At 39.3% G+C, this 18,395-nt stretch overlaps 1 protein-coding gene across 2 annotated transcripts in view; it reads left to right on the top strand.

Moving 5' to 3' along the window:
• Cpeb4 (cytoplasmic polyadenylation element binding protein 4) overlaps positions 1 to 15,960 on the top strand; it is a 62,322-nt gene extending 46,362 nt beyond the window's left edge. For both annotated transcript variants that reach the window (XM_028756436.1, XM_028756435.1), the window contains 6 exons: positions 1,974 to 2,147; positions 6,086 to 6,175; positions 6,703 to 6,821; positions 8,424 to 8,538; positions 10,397 to 10,578; positions 11,637 to 15,960. In XM_028756436.1, coding sequence (XP_028612269.1) covers positions 1,974 to 2,147; positions 6,086 to 6,175; positions 6,703 to 6,821; positions 8,424 to 8,538; positions 10,397 to 10,578; positions 11,637 to 11,864 — 908 coding nt within the window. In that variant the 3' untranslated portion in view covers positions 11,865 to 15,960. The remainder of the gene's footprint in view (positions 1 to 1,973; positions 2,148 to 6,085; positions 6,176 to 6,702; positions 6,822 to 8,423; positions 8,539 to 10,396; positions 10,579 to 11,636) is intronic.
• Positions 15,961 to 18,395: the final 2,435 nt, after the last annotated feature.

Genomic DNA, 18,395 nt, shown 5'->3' with positions numbered 1-18,395 from the left:
TAAAGGCCAATATATAAATTGCCTAAATTTTTCATTAGTTATGATTTTCTTCTATTTGGAATGAACATAAAAATACTGTAAATATGTATTCTGTAATGGTGAAAAGTCATAAATTCAGTACTGATATGTTTACTAAATTGTTAGCATGGAAAGCTGAGAGAAGATAAAATGAACATAGTGGCAGTTGGTATCGACATGTCACACATAGCCTTAGCTTCCTAATATCTTCGCTCTTGGATGCTGACTACAGCCAAAGATTTTCTTTAAAACAAATGAGGTTTAGTAAAGATTTATAGTGTCTTTGAAGTTCTTTTTAAAAATGCATGAAACTGACCACCACCATCTACTTCCTTGGTTTTTGATACATAGACCAGGAAATGTAAAAAGTATGGCCATCTTTCCATTTCAAAGCTCATAGATGAAGTCTCAGTGGATTCTTTGACAATGTTTGAAAGGTTGTTTTTTGTTTGTTTGTTTTGTTTTTCTTCTCATTTGACATGCAGCAAGGACTTATGGGCGAAGGAGAGGTAACATCAATGTTTCTCACTTTTGAATGTATCAATTCTATATGGAGAGGATTGGGTTGACCCCGTTTATAATCTTTGTGGGGAAGGAGTGATGGGAATTGGCTGGGTCTGACCTATATGGATCTCTGTGTTGTAGTTGGAGCTGTAGACATTCTACTTGTCTAAAAATTATCTCAGTCATTGCAGAGTCATTTATACTTAAGTAACTTACATGAGCTTGTTTTACTAAGTAAACATGATGTATGTATTTAGTTTAAGATATGATGAGCTGAATCAATGAGTAATTCTACAAATGCTTTAAAAAATGGGAGTTTAGAGACTCGTTTCTTAGATATTCCTAGCTAAACTTAATTTTCTTCTCTGTAATACTTTTGCTAAAAGACCATTAAGTCACTTAGACTTAAAATGTGATTTTTTTTTTTAGAAAAAAAAATCATTTAGAAAGTAGTCTCCAATTGTAGAGCCATTATGAATCATGATTTACTAATAGCATATAGGACAAATTTGTGACAGAAGCACTGTTGTTGTCTATGCTTGGGAATGGGACTTACAACTGTGGCAACCAAAGGGCTTGTGATCATTCCAATAAAGGAAGAGACTTGAGATCATTTCTAGAGTACCATCAACCGTTCCTCAGAGAACACCTAGAAGTTAATAACAACCTGAGCAGGGCTAAAGGTTGAAAGATGTGCTACCTGCACCTCTGTGCTTTGCTTATAATATAGTCATTTCTATTTTCCTGTCAGGTAAGTAAGGGGAGACTTATACACATTGGTGTTTTCTAGTCTTTCTACTTTCTTATGTATTCCAGATGATTGGAATTTTAGTTTTTAGAATAGCTTTTCAAAACAGATGACATCCTGGTAAGCTGATAATTACTCAGCTTTAGCATGCCTCCAGATCTTAAACACTGTAAGACTAGAAGCTGAATTGGGTATGAACATCAAGTGGGCTTTGATTATGTCCTATTAGTTAGGGTAAACTAAAATGAGTGCTCATTTAAATTGACTTGCTCATTTTAAGTACATTCTTAGGAAAGTGTGCAGAGACTACATAGTTTGGTCCATTAAAGAAATTTGTGTGACCAGCATTTTATAGCTAAATTTAACATTCCATGTCCTTGTGTAAGTTGCCATGGGGCACTTGCCAAGGCAGTGCAGTATGCTGCCAGCTGGTTTCAAAAGAGTATTCTCTTCTAACTGATCTTCCATTTCACATTCTGAAGCTTCTGTATTCCTGCAGGATTCTTGGATAGCCCTCTGTTTAACCATATATAGTCTCTCTGATGTAGTAGACTTTAAGGTGATAACAGTTCAGGAATATAAGTGAGCCTGTAGTGAACAAATAAAAGCAGCAGTTCTATCAACTCATGTCTTCTTTACTGTGTGTAGTAGTTAGTGGCAAGGAGCCTTTTCTATTAGCTTTCTGTTCTGCTTTCTGTTCCAGGTCAGTCTTCATTGTTTCCGATGGAAGATGGATTCCTGGATGATGGCCGTGGAGATCAACCTCTTCATAGTGGTCTGGGTTCACCTCACTGCTTCACTCACCAGAATGGAGAGAGAGTGGAACGATATTCTCGAAAGGTGTTTGTGGGTGGATTGCCTCCTGACATTGATGAAGGTATGTTCAGGACGGACTGTTTGGAGCCACATGCCACTCTGTGGCCCATGGGGAAATTATGTCTAGAGTTTGCTGTTGTTCCCGTCCCTGTTTTACCTGCTCTGACTCTTCAGTCTCACTCACCTTGTTCTCTTGTCCTGTATCCTATGACAATAAGCCATAATGCCATCTTATGCTAAGAAGATTAGCTGGAGGAGGAGGAGGAACAGGACTGTGAGCATGAACTGAGGGCCAAATTCAATGGAAAGGAGGGAAGACCCCAGAGAAGATTTCCCAAGGGTTCTATTGTAGACAACATGGGCTTAACTGCCATATTTTGTTTTCTCCAGTTTTATTGTTGATTTTTTTATTTCTTTTCTACCTTTCATTATTTCAAATTTTTAAACTTTAAATTAAGTGTGAACTTTTTAAAAATGTAGTCTATAGTTGTACTACAAGAAAGAGAATCTTAAAAGTGATATATATATATATATATATATATATATATATATATATATAATATATAAATGAATATATATTCATTCATTCAGCAAACATTTATGTTTTCTAAAAAAACAGCAGCCCTGTTCTTCAGCTTATTTATAGAAGTAAATAAGGTAGAGGAGTCCTGTCTGTGGAATCTACGTTCTAATGGGGGAAGGCATATCAAAAGTGTGCAAACATAAGAGAAGGCATCAGTGAACGACATTGGAAAGCAAACAGTTTGATGGTGTCTAACATGCAAGGAGTCTTCTTAAATTGAATGGCTAAGGAAACTCACTTTAAGAAAGCAGTACTTGAGCTGAGACTTGAGTCAGTAGCCAGCTATACAAGGACTTGGAGGAGGGATTAGTTATCCAGTAATATTGAGTTCATTTCTGGGTTTCAGCAACTGTAATAAAAATCACAAAGGCAGACCATCCAGCAATTATACAGTCTTGGGTACTTTGTTTCTTTTATCTTGGTTTCCTGAATGGAAATGGAAATAGACCAATTCATGTTCTAGAACATAGAATCAATTTCTGTAAAAGTCTGTCAGATCTAAAAATATTTAGTCATTTGTCACTTAGACTGAGATCAAGTTTATCAAACTTCTAGAAGGTTGACAGTTATAACAAACACACTCATTAGATATCTTGATAAAATTGCTATAATTCAATTCCATTCACTCCCATTCTCCATACCACCCTCAGAATGCAGTGCTTGAAAAATATTTAGTCTACACAATTGTGCAGAACAAAATCACATAATTTTATGGGATGTAGGATGAGAAGCAGATCATTTGAAGTTGAATAAGCTTTGTACCTGAAAAAGGAACAAAACTAGAATTAGTACATGGACAGTCCAAGCAAGTGAGGTAGCCAGCCCAGTGTGCTGTGACGGTGATCCTAAACAGCAAAGTTCAAATGCTGCTCGTAGTCTTGGAAACATGGAGAACACCTGACAGGGGGCCAGGAGCCCTCAAGGCTGGTTCCTCTTCTCTGGCAAGAGAGCCTTGCTTGTTGCATTTGGATTTAATCTTCTTAAACTGGAGCTGAGAGGGTCCCAGCCTCTCCTAACAGAGGCAGAGGCTCTCCCTCTCCTAGTGAGGGGTATGGTTACTTCTCCTCTCACCAGCTAACTCCTCTCCCTCAGGAAAAGTGACTTAGGAACCATACAACTCCCAAGTTAGCCTAGCAGCGATCTCCTGCAAGCCAGTCTCATTTGAGCTAACTTGTACTGCAGAAACAGGTAGAGCAGAGTAGACTGCACTGTTTCATACCTGGAGGGAGATTAAAACAAGGGAAGGAAGGAATAAGGCTAGGAAAACCATGAGATATTGGAGTTGCATTGGGAATATCAAAATATGTTTGTTTGCTTTTATAATACATAGGTATAAAATAGTTATAAACACATTTGTTTGCATGTATATTCATTTATTTCCTAGCTTTGTCTACTGAAGAAGACTTAGAAATAATGAATACCCTCTAGTTATGAGCATATGGAATTTCCTTTTTGCTGTTAAAAGGAACCAAGGCTACATTTTTAAAAAAGCATTCTCCAGGTTAGCATGATCTAGAGATGAGGCAAGAAAACAAGATATGGAATATCCTCCTGAGCCACAAAGTATAGAAGAGCAAATGACAGGGAAAGGCCAGAAGGTTCTGGGAGCTCCCACTGGCCCACTCAGGAGAGGAGAGAGGAGACAGAGGGAGGATAGTTGGATGAGTGAATGATAGGTAGGTAGATAGATGATAGATAGATAGATAGATAGATAGATAGATAGATAGATAGATAATGAAAATAATTAAGAAGGGAATTGGAATATTTTAACCTGCTGAGTAAAGTGTACAGATATAATAAACAACTAAAAGAAAAAGAGAGCTCTTCCATGCTGTGCAATACAGATGAGCAAGTGTAGACGGAGTAGTGGCAACAGATCATCAGTATTTGGCAGCCATTACCGTGGTTACCAATCTACCAGTGGGCACCTTCTAAGAGATGGCATGACTAATGCAGCAGGATGCTGGTAGGTAACACAGTATTCCTTGCAAAGTGCAAGTCAGATACAGAGAGGAAAATGCTTTCTTGGTAGAGAAACCAGGCAGAAGCCAGTGACCAAAATCATTGTGTCTAATTAATGATGAAGAGACACAGCATCGTTTGTGTTTTGGGATACATAGCATGAAAGTGGTCATGAGGAAGCAGGATACAGATGCAAATGAAGGCACTGCTAGATGAAAATGCCATAGACACCAGGAACTTTTCAGAGTTCTGGAGGTTGGGAAGTTGAAGTTCAAAGCATTAGGCAGCTCCTTGCCTGATCAAGTTTTTGATAATAGCTAGCATTGTAAGTCACCATGATAGAAGTGGCAAAGGAGCTTGTTGGGGCCTCTTATATGAATAAATATGCTAAACTGATACTCTTAACAGGGCTTCTACCTCCATAACCCAGTCACCTACCTAAGGCTCCTCTAAACTCTCTCACATTGGGAATCTGATTTTAGCATAAGATTTACAAGATTGAGTGTAATCTATGGTAGCCTACTATAGAACAGTGGTTCTCTACCTTCCTAATCCTGTGATCCCTTAATACAGTTCCTCATGTTATAGTAACCCCCAATCATAAGATTATTTTCATTGCTGCTTCATGACTGTAATTTTACTACTGTTATGTAATATAAATATCTGATCTGTAGAAGGTCTTAGGTGACTCCTGTGAAAGGGTTGTGTGACCCTCAAAGGGGCCGAGGCCCACAGGTTGAGAACCACTGCTGTAGAGACTGAATGTGGAGAGCTAAGAAGGGCTAGCCCTTCAGGGAAGTGACAGTACAACATGTGCTTTGGAAGGGATTCTTGCAGGTGGAGTCTCAGCACTGGAGAATAGTTGAATCCGTATTGGTTACTTGAATGTGGAAGCTACATATAGAGTTATAAAAGAAAGCAACCTTGCTCTGAGCTGATAGCAATGGTAGTATTTGGGAATTATAAAGCATAATGTCAGTAAAAGATTGTGGATGGATAAATTGATTCATATATGTATCTAACTAGAGAGAGAAAGAGGAAGAAGACCTTGAAGGCAGAGGTGCCAAGTCCTGAGTGATGAGTACATGCACGAGCTCTCTGTACTGTTGGTGGAGACGGAGGGAGCATGCGTCACGACAGGAGACAGACCGCTAACGTGTTCTAGTTTTACCTGTCATTGCTCTCTTTTTTTGTGCCAGATGAGTATATAAAAATGTGACTGACAATGAAACCGTGAAGCTCCAAGGGAAGCTGGACAGCTTCAGCATGTGTCCTGAGTGCTCATGTGTTCACTGAGACATTCAGTAGATTCTGGGACTGGGCACATACTTCTTTGAGTGACCACATTATTCTAGCTGCAGGATATTTTTATTTGTGACTTCATTACAGTAAAGTGATTTTATATTACAAAAAATATCTAAAACTAATACTACTTTTTGTTGTTTTTCCATTAGACGAGATTACAGCTAGTTTCCGTCGCTTTGGCCCTTTGATTGTGGATTGGCCTCATAAAGCAGAGAGCAAATCTTATTTTCCACCAAAAGGTAATTCTTGAGATTCCAATATTGAAGTACATTTTATTCTCAGATTGCCTAATTTGGAGTGTTTTCACAAATGTTTACTTTTACTTTAAAAGTTTTTGCTGTTAAATTTATATTTTTCTAAGTGTGTTTTTAATTTTTCTACCTTTTAATTCAATTTTAATTACACATTACAAGATGTTTCCAGGTTCTACTAAGTAGAGCTGGTGAGAAGGATCAGTAGTTGTGCTATACCTGACAACCAGAGTTCTGTCCTCCTGGACCCACGTGCTGAACAGGAGAACCAGCTCTTGAGAGTTAACCCTTGACCTTCATGCATCTCTCTCTCTCTCTCTCTCTCACACACACACACACACACACACACACACACACACAGAGAGAGAGAGAGGGCGGGAGGGGGGGGGGGCGGGGGGGGGGGGGGAGGGAGGGAGGGAGGATGTGTTTCTGTGACCTCTTAAGATTCTACTAAAAATTCTATTCTACTAAAGATTCTACTCAAATGAGGTATTGATGTGTTTCTTCCTTCCCAGGCTATGCATTCCTGCTGTTCCAAGATGAAAGTTCTGTCCAGGCTCTAATTGATGCATGTATTGAAGAAGATGGAAAACTCTACCTGTGTGTATCAAGTCCAACCATCAAGGATAAGCCAGTGAGTATGGTTTAGCATAAAATTCCCCTATGTTTATGCCTCCACTCGCTTGCTTTGTGTGAAAACTTCTTAAGATTTCTACTTAAATTTATATGTTTGAAAATTGAATATAACAGGTTTTATTATGTATTCTTTGGTAATTTCATAAATGAATACACTGTGTACCAACCCCCCCTCCAGCTTTAGAAAATATCTTCCACTACATCTTTCTCCCAGCTACATTATCTCTGTCTTTCTCCCCATCTTCTTCCTCCTCCTGGTAACTTGCTGAGTCTAATTAGTGCTGTGTGCATGGTGTAAAACCATCCCCTAGAGCATGGTCAACCAACAATGGGCCATACTACTGAAAAAACTGACTATCCCTCCCTAATAGCCAACACCTGCCAAAAGCATCAGGGATGGGGCCCTGTGAGCATCTCTCTACTCATGTTGGAGCAGTGGCTGGCTTAATCTTGTGCAGGTAACCACAGCTGCTGTGAGTTGGTAAAGACACTATTTTTCAGTATCCTCCTCAACCTCAGCCCTCACAGTCTGTCCACTCCCTCTTCCTGAGCCTTTTGAGTGTGAGGACGTGTGAGAGAGATGTCCCATTACCTGAACACTTCACAGTCACATATTCATGGCACTTCGAACAATTGTGAGTCTCTGTATTAAACACCATCTGCTGCATAAAGAAGCTTCTCTGATGAGCCGTGAGATATGCTTAGTCTACATGTATAAGGATAAATATTTAGAAGATAGTTTAAAACCTTTTGCAAAATAATAGCAGGCTGCCCTCTTATAGCCAACGACCTACCCAGCTACAGTTTCTTGGCCCAGGCAATGGAACCATGCCTGAAGTGAACCATAAGTCCAATAGAAGCTGTTGGTTACTCCATAACATTTATGCCACTGTTGTTCCAATGGGCAAGTCTGCCAGGCTGGTTGTTTTGTAGCTCACAGGACTCACAGCTGGATGAGACTGCTGACGGACTTTTCTTCCCCAGCAGCCTACAAAGCACCTTCTAGGCTATAAGTGGGAAGGTATAACTGGAAGAGAATGTGAGGAGTGCAGAGGAGGGGCTGGAGGAGGCTAACACTGAGGGTGTTTGAAAACCATATGGAAGCATATGGAAATAAATCTTTAAATATATTTATAATTAAAATGAATCTATTGAATTATTTATTAATAAAATAAATTTTAAAACATTTAAATGAATCTTTAAATTTTTGCAAATATTAGCAATATTTTTACTTTGAAATAGTTTTGAAACAATGTAATAGATTCGTTAGTATCAACAGTAAGTCTGCCTTTTCTGGAAATATGCTGAGTCCTATTTTATTTAAATTTAAATTATGTAGATCCTATAAGGCTGGGTAACTGGAAAAACAGATAATTAACTTGTAGGCAATTAAGGATGTGTGGTGTGTTCAGGGATTTGGCTTATAGTAAGTAAACACTTCACGGGGTATTCCTACTCAGAATGAAAGGCAGGGAAAGGTGCTTCTGAGCCTTGTGGTCTTACAGCTCTGTTGGTTTGTGATAAGACGGGTATTGTAAAATACTCTGCACTAACTTTGAACTTTTCTTGATGTGAGTATTTTGGTTTACACACTCTGTAGGTGCAGATCCGGCCCTGGAATCTCAGTGACAGTGACTTTGTGATGGATGGCTCACAGCCACTTGACCCACGGAAAACAATATTTGTTGGTGGCGTTCCTCGACCATTACGAGCTGGTATAGTTAAACAGATGAAATCTCTGCATCATTAGCATATGAGAACTATAAAGACCTTCAGCTGAAACACTCCATGAGCTTTGAGTTAATGTGAAAGAGAGAGTTCTAGTGTCTAAGTGTTTGGGTTAGAATTAATGTGTTTGGACAAATTTTATATTTATATATATATATATATATATATATATATATATATATATATGTACACACACACATATATATATACACACACATATATATATTTCCTAATTCTCAATTTTCTCACCTCTTAAATGGAATCAGAAGTGCATTACTTTATAGAGTTGAGGATTAAATGAGATAACAGATGCAGAGTGCCTAAATGTTGTACTACAATGCTAATCATTGTTATTGTCATTTATAGGAAATCCAAAGCCCTTTTGTGCTGAGATATGCCAGGATTTCTCTCCCATGTCCTCAATTTCTCAGCCACTGTTAGTAATACGCCTACAGCCCCAAATGGTTTTAGAATAACTACAAAGGAATTACATCCCCAATTGACTTAAATAACTTGAGGTTTAAGAGTATAGTGACATTAAAATAAAGTTTTATGTTTTTAAAAAACACATTCACTATTTCAAATTTTTAAAAGAGTGTCTTATTTATTTTCTACAATTTTCCACCCAGGCACCTCCACCAAACCCCTCCTCCCTTTATGTCATTTCCTTTTGTGTTGTTTTTCTTCTTTCTTCCTTCCTTTCTTTCTTTCTTTCTTTCTTCCTTTCTTTCTTTCTTTTTTTTTTTTTTTTGTCACCCATGGAGTCCACTTGGTGCTGTCTGCTGGAATTGCTGTCTGATCTTGTTGGCTTGATCATATGCAGGTGACCATAGCTGTGGTGACTTCATGAGTACAGTGGCCATGTCATACCCAGGAGAAAGCATTTCCTGGTGCTCTTCCCCATATGTTCTTACGTTCTTTCTGTCCCCTCTTCTGCGATGTCTCCTGAGACTTGTGGAGACAGATGGTTAGATGTCTCATTTAGGACTAAAAACTCAATAGTCATTTGTTCTTCTTTCTGTGACCAGTTCTGAATCTCTAGCCAAGCCTCTCTGGCTAGGTTGAGGGCAATACTAATTCATGTAAAGAAACAAACCTTTGAGAGGCAGTTTAACAACACTTAGGAAGACAGCAACGGTTGGTCCCCCTTGGGCCTATGACCTCCTAAGCCGTAGGCTTTTGCCCAGGCTTACAGTACCAGGCATGAATTCCCTCCTGTGCAAAGGCATCAAATCCAATCTAAAAGCCGTTGGTTATCCTTTACCCTTCTGCTACTGCTGAGCACCAGTGAGCACATGCTATCTGACAGGTTGATACAGTAGCATCCAAGGTTCACTGCAATGTGATACCATTGATGGCTTTTTCTCCATCAATCAGCCTTCATAGCACCTTCTAGTACTATGAAAACTAGCCAGTATGTTGTCTCTTTGCAATAAAATTTGCTATCTAGTTATGATGGATCACTCAAGAGCAGGTCTATATTGTTTAATAGACCTCTAGGGTATCACTGATCAGTAACTCATAGGGAGGTTTGCCAAGCCTGGTACTGAGATTTTCATTTATTAGTCATTATATTCTGCCAGAAGTGTTGTCCATCCATGCAAAGTACCTATGCTGAAATTTTTTTAAGATTTTATTTTTATCTTATGCAATTAAGAAAGCACATTGTAAACCAGCCAGCTTGCAGTTAAGCAGTCACTCAGCAGAAAAGTTATTATAATAATGATTTTGATTTTAATATTGATTATAATGATACATACTCAGAGGTCACATAAACTTCTTTGGTGAAATGTTTGGTGAGCCAGATGAGTTTTCTTGATTGTGTCTCTGTTCCTTTCTTTTTAGTGGAGCTTGCGATGATAATGGACCGGCTGTATGGAGGTGTCTGCTATGCTGGAATCGATACTGACCCAGAGCTCAAATACCCAAAAGGAGCTGGACGAGTCGCGTTTTCTAATCAACAGAGTTACATAGCTGCTATCAGTGCCCGCTTTGTTCAGCTGCAGCATGGAGAGATAGATAAACGGGTAAGTCCTGGGATGTGTTTGGAAAGTTCTAGAAATGGTGCATCATCTAATGTAAGCCTTGTGTTTGATGTACACTGGCACTTCCCTTGGACTGGGACTGGCAGCCAACACGGTGGCCTATACTCCGCAGTCTTCATCGGTTGGTTTTGATTGTGCTTTTCTCAAATCTAAGCTATAAACAAGGTCAGTGGTGTTTTATACTCACTGTTTTAGGTCATATGTACTCAGTGTCTGTGGTCCTTCTCTAGTGTGACTGCTATTGCTACAACTGACAGGGGTGGGATTTGCTGTAGCACAGTCACATGCCTGCCTGCTCCTCGTTCACACTTCCCTGTCAATTCGCAGTTCAGAGCTGGGGCCTCATCATTAGAAATGCTTACTTTTGGTTCTCCACAGTGAAATCCCTGGGTCAGTCAGTGTTCAGCCCCTCTCCAGATCCTCTGCAGTGTGGGACTTAAAGCCTAGCTGCCCTTCCTCATCTTCACAAGTTCTAGGAGGTTTCATCCCGGAGTCTCCCAAGACCAAGCATCACCCATCTTTTGTAGCTGGTGAGGTAATAACTAGGTCATTTTAATGCCCGAAAGGCTCAGGTGTCACTGGCCTGTTGAACTAGTAAAGTCACCTCTCACTTTTAGATCCAAGTGAACTACTCTGACAAAGAACAAGTGAGTGACATCCTGTTGTACAAGACTCCCAGCTTTGTGATTACAACCCAAGATGCAGACACTTAAACCACCAGCCAGGCTCAGCAACCACTCAAAAGTTCGTGGGACAGAAATCAGGCTTAGATGGTTTTGTTTAAATTATAATTTCAGTAATGATAGTTTCTGATAAAATTCTTCTTTTGTTTTTCTTTTTTGTTTGAAACTTTAACATGATAAGCATGCTAGATATGAATATCTTATGAAAAGCTATTTAAAACGAAGGATCTTCAGTTCAGTAAGTGCATCACTGCTCCTCCCTGCAGCCCCTTGGTACGAGGAGCTCTAAGCATAGCATAAAAGTGCACTTGCACATGACACCGAAAGGCCCAATCCCTCTGTCTCTCTCCAACGCAGGTGGAGGTGAAGCCATATGTCCTGGATGACCAGCTGTGTGATGAATGTCAAGGGGCCCGTTGCGGGGGGAAATTCGCTCCATTTTTCTGTGCTAATGTTACCTGTCTGCAGTATTACTGTGAATATTGCTGGGCTGCTATTCACTCTCGTGCTGGCAGAGAATTCCACAAGCCCCTGGTGAAGGAAGGTGGTGACCGCCCTCGGCATATTTCATTCCGCTGGAACTGAAGAATGAATGACTCCAGAGCTCATTTGCAGGCCTCAGAAGAAGTACCCTCTTCTGTTAATTCCGACTCTTCCTCAGCCTCTTCACGCTGGCACGTTGTGCGCAGCGGTGTGTAACTAGCAGTAGTAGGATGGAAAGAACAACGTATATCATAGGTGTTGTGTAGACGCTCGTGTCACTGCAGACAGTATGTTCAACTCCACTTCACATCACCATCATGTTGCATGCGAGTTTTAATTCTCTTGTTGTGCTGGAGGCCAAGAGGATCCAAACTTGCTGAAGCATTTTCTTAGAGGAGAGAATTATTAACAGAGAAATGAGACAATATTTTGGGGTTTTAATTGCTGGTAATGATATAACATATAAGAAAACTTTATTAAGATAATCACCAACAGTAACACTATCGTCTGTTCTGACACAGTCTCCCCCGGGGAAGTGCTCTTGACGTTTCATTTCTTTCATTCCTTCTCTGTCTTTTCTATCCCTTTTTATTCTTTAACAGCAATGGAGGAAGTTAACAGTTATTAACAGGAAAGAGTATGTCAGAGCAAGCAAATGCATGAGCAAGACTGAGCAGCGTAACCGTAAGAGCTTTGAGGCTGAGTATAGCTTGATCAGGCCTCAGATACCTTTATATATCAGAAGAAATAAAGTAGGCAGAGCTGAGTTTGTTTTCTTTGAAATAATTCTTAAAATTCCGAATGTAAGAATTGGGTGACTTTACTACTGAGGGGGAGTGCGCTTATTTATTTAACTGACTTCCTAATCACAGCCCCAGGAAACCTACCAAAGCTAGAGTTAATGATGTCTGGTGGGAAAACAGAAGAACAAATACATACATTTATTTTTGTTGTTATATATAAACTCTATATCCTAATTTACTGACAGTCATCAGGTGTCAGCCTTTGCTCTCCATTTTGACGTTAAAATCAGCATATCTAGACATACCTCAAGGATATCATTTTTGACTTTGTGTTACACTACACTTGTAGCCAAAACTGGAAGATTAAAAACAGCATAAAGATCGGCTGCCCATTGGCCTTGTTTTCCATTTGAAGTTACTTTGGAATCCTGTAATTTAGTTGTAACATAGAAAATGTGGGGGGGAAAAGGTTAAAAAAAAAAGTCAAGTAGTTGCAAAGTGTTTTGCACTGTTGAACTAAGTAATTGTGTAAATCTGTGCAAAAGTCCGTATGTTTATCTTACTCTTCCTATAAGGTACAATAACATACACTTTCCGAACTTAGCATGGGACATAGTGTTTGAAGTGCCAACTTCATCAAGTAATGCATGCTTTATTATAAATACAACCCTAGCTTTGAAAGATATTCTTACGTTTTGAACAGTCTGCTTCGGGGGTAAATTTAAAATAGTCTCTTGAAGCCCTGGTCATGGAAGTAACTTTTGATTTAATTGACATTCTCTTATTAAATGCCCTACCGTAGTTCAAAGGATTACTATCAGTGTGCAAAGCATTTAACAGCAACAGTCTAAGTGCAGTCTTTTGAGCTGTGCTGCCTAACAGTACCATCTTGGATCCTTCAGAACCAAAGACTTGCCCGCAGTGCTGTCACCGCCTGGCTGGTGACCCCTCTGCTGTCTGTAGGAAAAGCAGCCCTTTATTTTTAACACAGGCTTTAATGAACTACACCTGTTAAGTTCCAAAGGTCAAAATGGAGGCACTTGCTGTCTTAGAGTCCAATAGAAAGAGGGAGCCACTGTCAAAGAAGCCCCTGCTAACAGAAGAGCGGGGCAGCCGTGTGGTGGAGGGCGCTGTCTCGAGTGTAGCTGGTCAGGGATGGTTTTCTTTTCTCCTGAACTACATGATTCTAATTGGAATGTTCACTTGCCTCTCTCACTTCCTTCAATGCTTGTAGGTGGCTTGGGGTGTGCTATCATGCTGTTCCTACTCAGTAAACAGGTGTGATGAGCTAACACGAAATAACACTGCTTGAGAACTAGCTTTGAACAGTACTTTCCCTTTGCACAGGGCTGCTGAATTTCGGTACAGTGTTTGTAGCTAACTTACTTTGTCATGCACATGATGTATATTTGTTATGCACTACTTTTATATATCTTGTTTTTCCAACAGTGAACACTTTTAGGCACACTTTTCACTGACGGGATATCTCTTTATGCAATACCTCAATTTTTCATATTGCAAAGAGTAGCTTTTTGTACTTTTATTACTGAGAGATCTTCATATACTTCATTTTTTAATATAAATAATTTTAATAAATTTTATTTTCTTATATTCTGCTTTTTATACATTTCAGTGCTCTGCATACATTTTAAATTATGAATGTTGTGCACTGGCAATGCTATTTTAGAGTCTGCAGAGAAGAGAAAGCATGTTGCTTAAACATCCTTCCCCAGCACCAGCTACTGGTGTACCTATAATTTAAGAAATAGTCTATGTAAAGTCACAAATTAATGAAAAAAAATTCGCATGAAAATGACAAGATAACACTGTAGTTCCTAAAAAAAAAAAATTTAAATGCATAACCATAGGGTAGAAATTTAAAATAACAAAATTGTCTACAGCTTCTTACTAAGTTTTTTAAATTATTCATAAAATGCAGACATTTTGGGTGAACGTTTAATCATTTTTAATCTTAATTAATTGATGTTACATGTTTGATTCAGAGATGTCTGCTCTTTTAAATTCTATATAATAAAACAAAGTTGCCTGCCACAGGACAGGTTTGTAATGTTAGTATGCATGACTAATGTAAGAAATTGTTATTCTGCTAATATTTACTTGTGATTGTGTGACAAGCGTGTTTACAGATGATTTGGTTCCACTTCTTTACAGGGCATAAACAATGATTATCTATTACTCTGAACTTTATGATTACATGTCCTTCAGATTACATGGGATTGTAGTTGGGAGTTACCATGTAACTCAAACATTATTAACATGTAATTAGTTTACAGGTTTTAGGGTATCACTTCAATTTACCACGCATGTAGTTCTAGCGCACTAGCATGGCACCAGCCATGTATTTACAATGTAGTTACAGAGTAATTACATGGTTATTTTTGCAATGTAAAATAAAGTGTTTCTGATTATTTTCTATGTAAAGGACCCCCCCACCCTGTCCCCATCCCCTGGCTTTGGTATAATATATTTACTTCTCCATACACAGACCTCTGCAGAATGCAAAATAAAACTTGCAGTGAATGAACTTAGCATTTTATGAGAGTGCTGTTGGAAAGACTTGATAATTCACCCCTTTTGTTTTGAAGAGTTGAATCTTCTGTTAAAAGGTGATTTAAAACTTGAATGTGATGAATTGTGGCAAGCTCACTCCAGTTATGTGCAATACTTATCTCACACTTTGGAAGATCTTTGCAGTGTAATTCTTTGTTTTTAATTGCAGACATTAAAAAATGTCATTTTCTACTGTTAGAGTAATCCTCTTTCTTGCTGGTGTTTCTAAAGAAAAGAATCAGAAATCAATCTTTCTACTAATGTAAATTTGAGATTATTTTTAAAAATGGAATAAAAGAGGTTTTGGTCATTTGCTTTATTTTATTATCTTATTTTAAAGCTACTGTGATTGATAGCATTGTAAGAATTGGGACAATATTGTATTCAACTGTTTTATTTTTTATATTTTTAAAATTTAAAGTATAATTAGTTTTTATAATTTCATCAGATTTTTGTTATATTTTTTTGGAAGTGAAACTTTTAGCAAGTGGGTGTCTAGTTTTTACTAATCCCTAATTTTCCAGTGTATTGCTCATATTATCAGAAGGGAACGTTATTTAAGTGCGTCAGTTAATTGTACTACTTGGCTGAATTTCCATATAGTTTTTACTGTGTATGGGGAGGTTGTAGTATTTATTCTAGCATTTTAAATAAGGGTAATTCATTTTTTATTAAAGTCATTTTCACGTTAAGTTCCTATTTTTGTATGTTCTACTCTTAAGTTATATAACACAGTTCCTTTTTTAAAAGAGTTCATTTGTTGAAGTGCTAGTGGAAAATTAATGTTATTAAATAGTTTGCAAATGACTATTTATACCAGTATGCATATAATTTTTAAATATTTGTAATGTGAGATGTTGAATGAATAAAACTTTTAACTCAGATTTCTTTCACTATACTTATTTCTTTTTAGCATAAGTAGACTCCCTCATTGGGAATATAACATTTTAAAAACACTAGGACTGTCCTGTTGGGCCCTGACTGAACAAACCAGTATGAGAAAGTCTTTAGTCATGGGAGTGCTTGCCGCAGGCTTTCCTGGCTTCCGGAAGTTGTGGGAGCTGTCAGCTATAGTGTCTGTGGCCTTGCTGTTAGTTCATGTGCTGCCGTGTGGTGTGTGGTGTCTGGGGGTGGGGTGTATCAGCCTGCAATCTAAGTGTTCTTTCTCCCTCTTCTCCCTCCTGGAGACTGAACCCGGCACCTCCCATGTGATAAGCACATGCTCTACCACTGACCCTCATCTCCAGTTTCTAAACAAGTCTCCTTTGTCTTTGAACTCTCAGTTCTTTCAGAGACTGATGCCACAGGCTGTGCTCTCAGGGGTTATAATCCCCTAGCTCAGGAACTGTATGTGTTGCCTTTTATTTGGTCCATGTCTCATGTCAACTACTGAGTACTGTAATGTGTTAATATTTATATTTTAAGATACATTTAAGTAAGTTTTCAATGATAAATTACAACAGAATATACCCCGCGGATACTCTGTTTGGGAAGTAGGGTGTCTGTGCTCTCTTCCCATGACACACTGCTCTCAAGAAGAGGAAGGCAGGAGACAAATGGACTGCGAGATGTTTGACTTCTTAATTTTTTTTTCCCAGCATGGAAACCAGCCACTGGGAATGGTGGGGAAGTAGGCTATGCTGCATACTTTTGCCCCAGGAATTCTAGGGTGCAGGAGCTTCTGCCGAGTAGATACCACTTTCTCTTAATTGGCAATTTCTAAGATGTGCCTTCACAGTATATTGAAACTGCCCTAGGAAGCCCGTGTCCTATTAGTCACACTCTGACAGCTGCTTCCATTGTCCACCCATATGTGACAGGTTCCAGGTTTCCTTCTAAGCCAACCAGTCAATCTCCTTAATCCCATCCTCAGTCCCTACTTAGAGGACTAGAAATGAGAAACTAGCCATTTGAATTAGCTTCCACTGACGTGAACCAGCACTTACAATTGCCACAGACACAATCATACTTCCCCAGAAGCCACCAGCTTTGAATCTACCATCCTAGGTATGCTGTCTGCTTTTTGGATCATATTGCCTCCTTAAAAATTATCCTCTGAGAATCCCCTCAGTATTCCCCTTCCCTCATATTCCAAGGATGGGAACTGCTGGATTTGAAAAACCAAGGAGTCGGACTTTATGTAGCCATTCCAGGTCTCTTATTAGAGAGCATTCTGTTTTGACATGCCTTGGATCTTCTCTAGATAGTGTTAAGTCCAAATCTTACTCTAGTCCCATTGGGCGTTACCGCTGGCCATCCAGGAACATGTCTTACTCTGATTGCCTGTGGTGACAAATTACCGAAGGACAGCTGGTCTCACAGAAGTTAAAATGAGCATCAGCATCAAGTCCAGGATGCAGCCAAAGCAAAACATCCATGTTTTGTGTTGCTCAGTCTCTGATTAGGCGTCGGTGAAAGATGATGGAGGCAGATGGAGCCTGAGGGCGGTGAGCTGGGGACACAGATGCTGGGGTCTAAGCTTGAGCCTGCTTTATCCTCTGCCTTCTATTTCAGGAACTGGAGCTTTGATGCCATACAAATGTCTGTGTGGTCAAGCAAATGTCACCATTTTAAAGAGATTATTTTCAGCTCTTCTCCCACACCTCTGTGACATCAAACACAGAAGAAAAGAGAACCAGGCAGACCTAGAAATGATTCCCTAGAATCTGCCAAAGGCAACAAGGCATCTGAGCTTGTGCTAAGTTACCCGTAAAAGTAGCTAAGAAGGGGGTGGGGAGGATCAGTCATTTAAGTGTGTGAGGTGGCATATGTGATTTTCGGTAACATCTAGCAGAGACCTGATGCCTCCATCTTTGGTGGAATGGAGGCACACTTCATAGGAGAGGGCCACCTGAAGCTACATCTCACGTCGTCAGCTGTTGAAAGATGTGATGACAGTGACATGGGGCAGAATGTGGAAAGTGGTCTCTCAGCAGCCTTAGTTATCATTTGTCTCTCAGCAGTCCTGTCTCCACAGTGATCTGTGGAGATTTGGTTCTGGGAAAGAAATCAGTCATGGCCAAGCACCTGTACCCATCAGTAAGACTACCCCCTCAGAAGGTATTGGATAGGATATTTAAGTATCCTGTGGGAAGGCAGACAGTGTAGGCAATTGTTCACCACAGCTGCCACACAGTAAACCCAGATTTTCATTCTCATCTGTCAGGGGCCCATTGCTTTCCCTGTGGTCCTCAGAATCATCACTGCCACCAGATCAAGGTTAAAAAATAATATTGGGCCAGGCGTTGGTGGCACACACCTTTAATCCCAGCACTTGGGAGGTAGAGGCAGGCAGATTTCTGAGTTCAAGGCCAGCCTG

Source organism: Grammomys surdaster, unplaced genomic scaffold, assembly GCF_004785775.1.
Source record: "Grammomys surdaster isolate TR1022 unplaced genomic scaffold, NIH_TR_1.0 126121, whole genome shotgun sequence".
Classification (NCBI taxonomy): Eukaryota; Metazoa; Chordata; class Mammalia; order Rodentia; family Muridae; genus Grammomys; species Grammomys surdaster.
The sequence above is the reverse complement of the archived record's forward strand: the minus strand, read 5'-3'. Positions and strand labels throughout refer to the sequence as shown.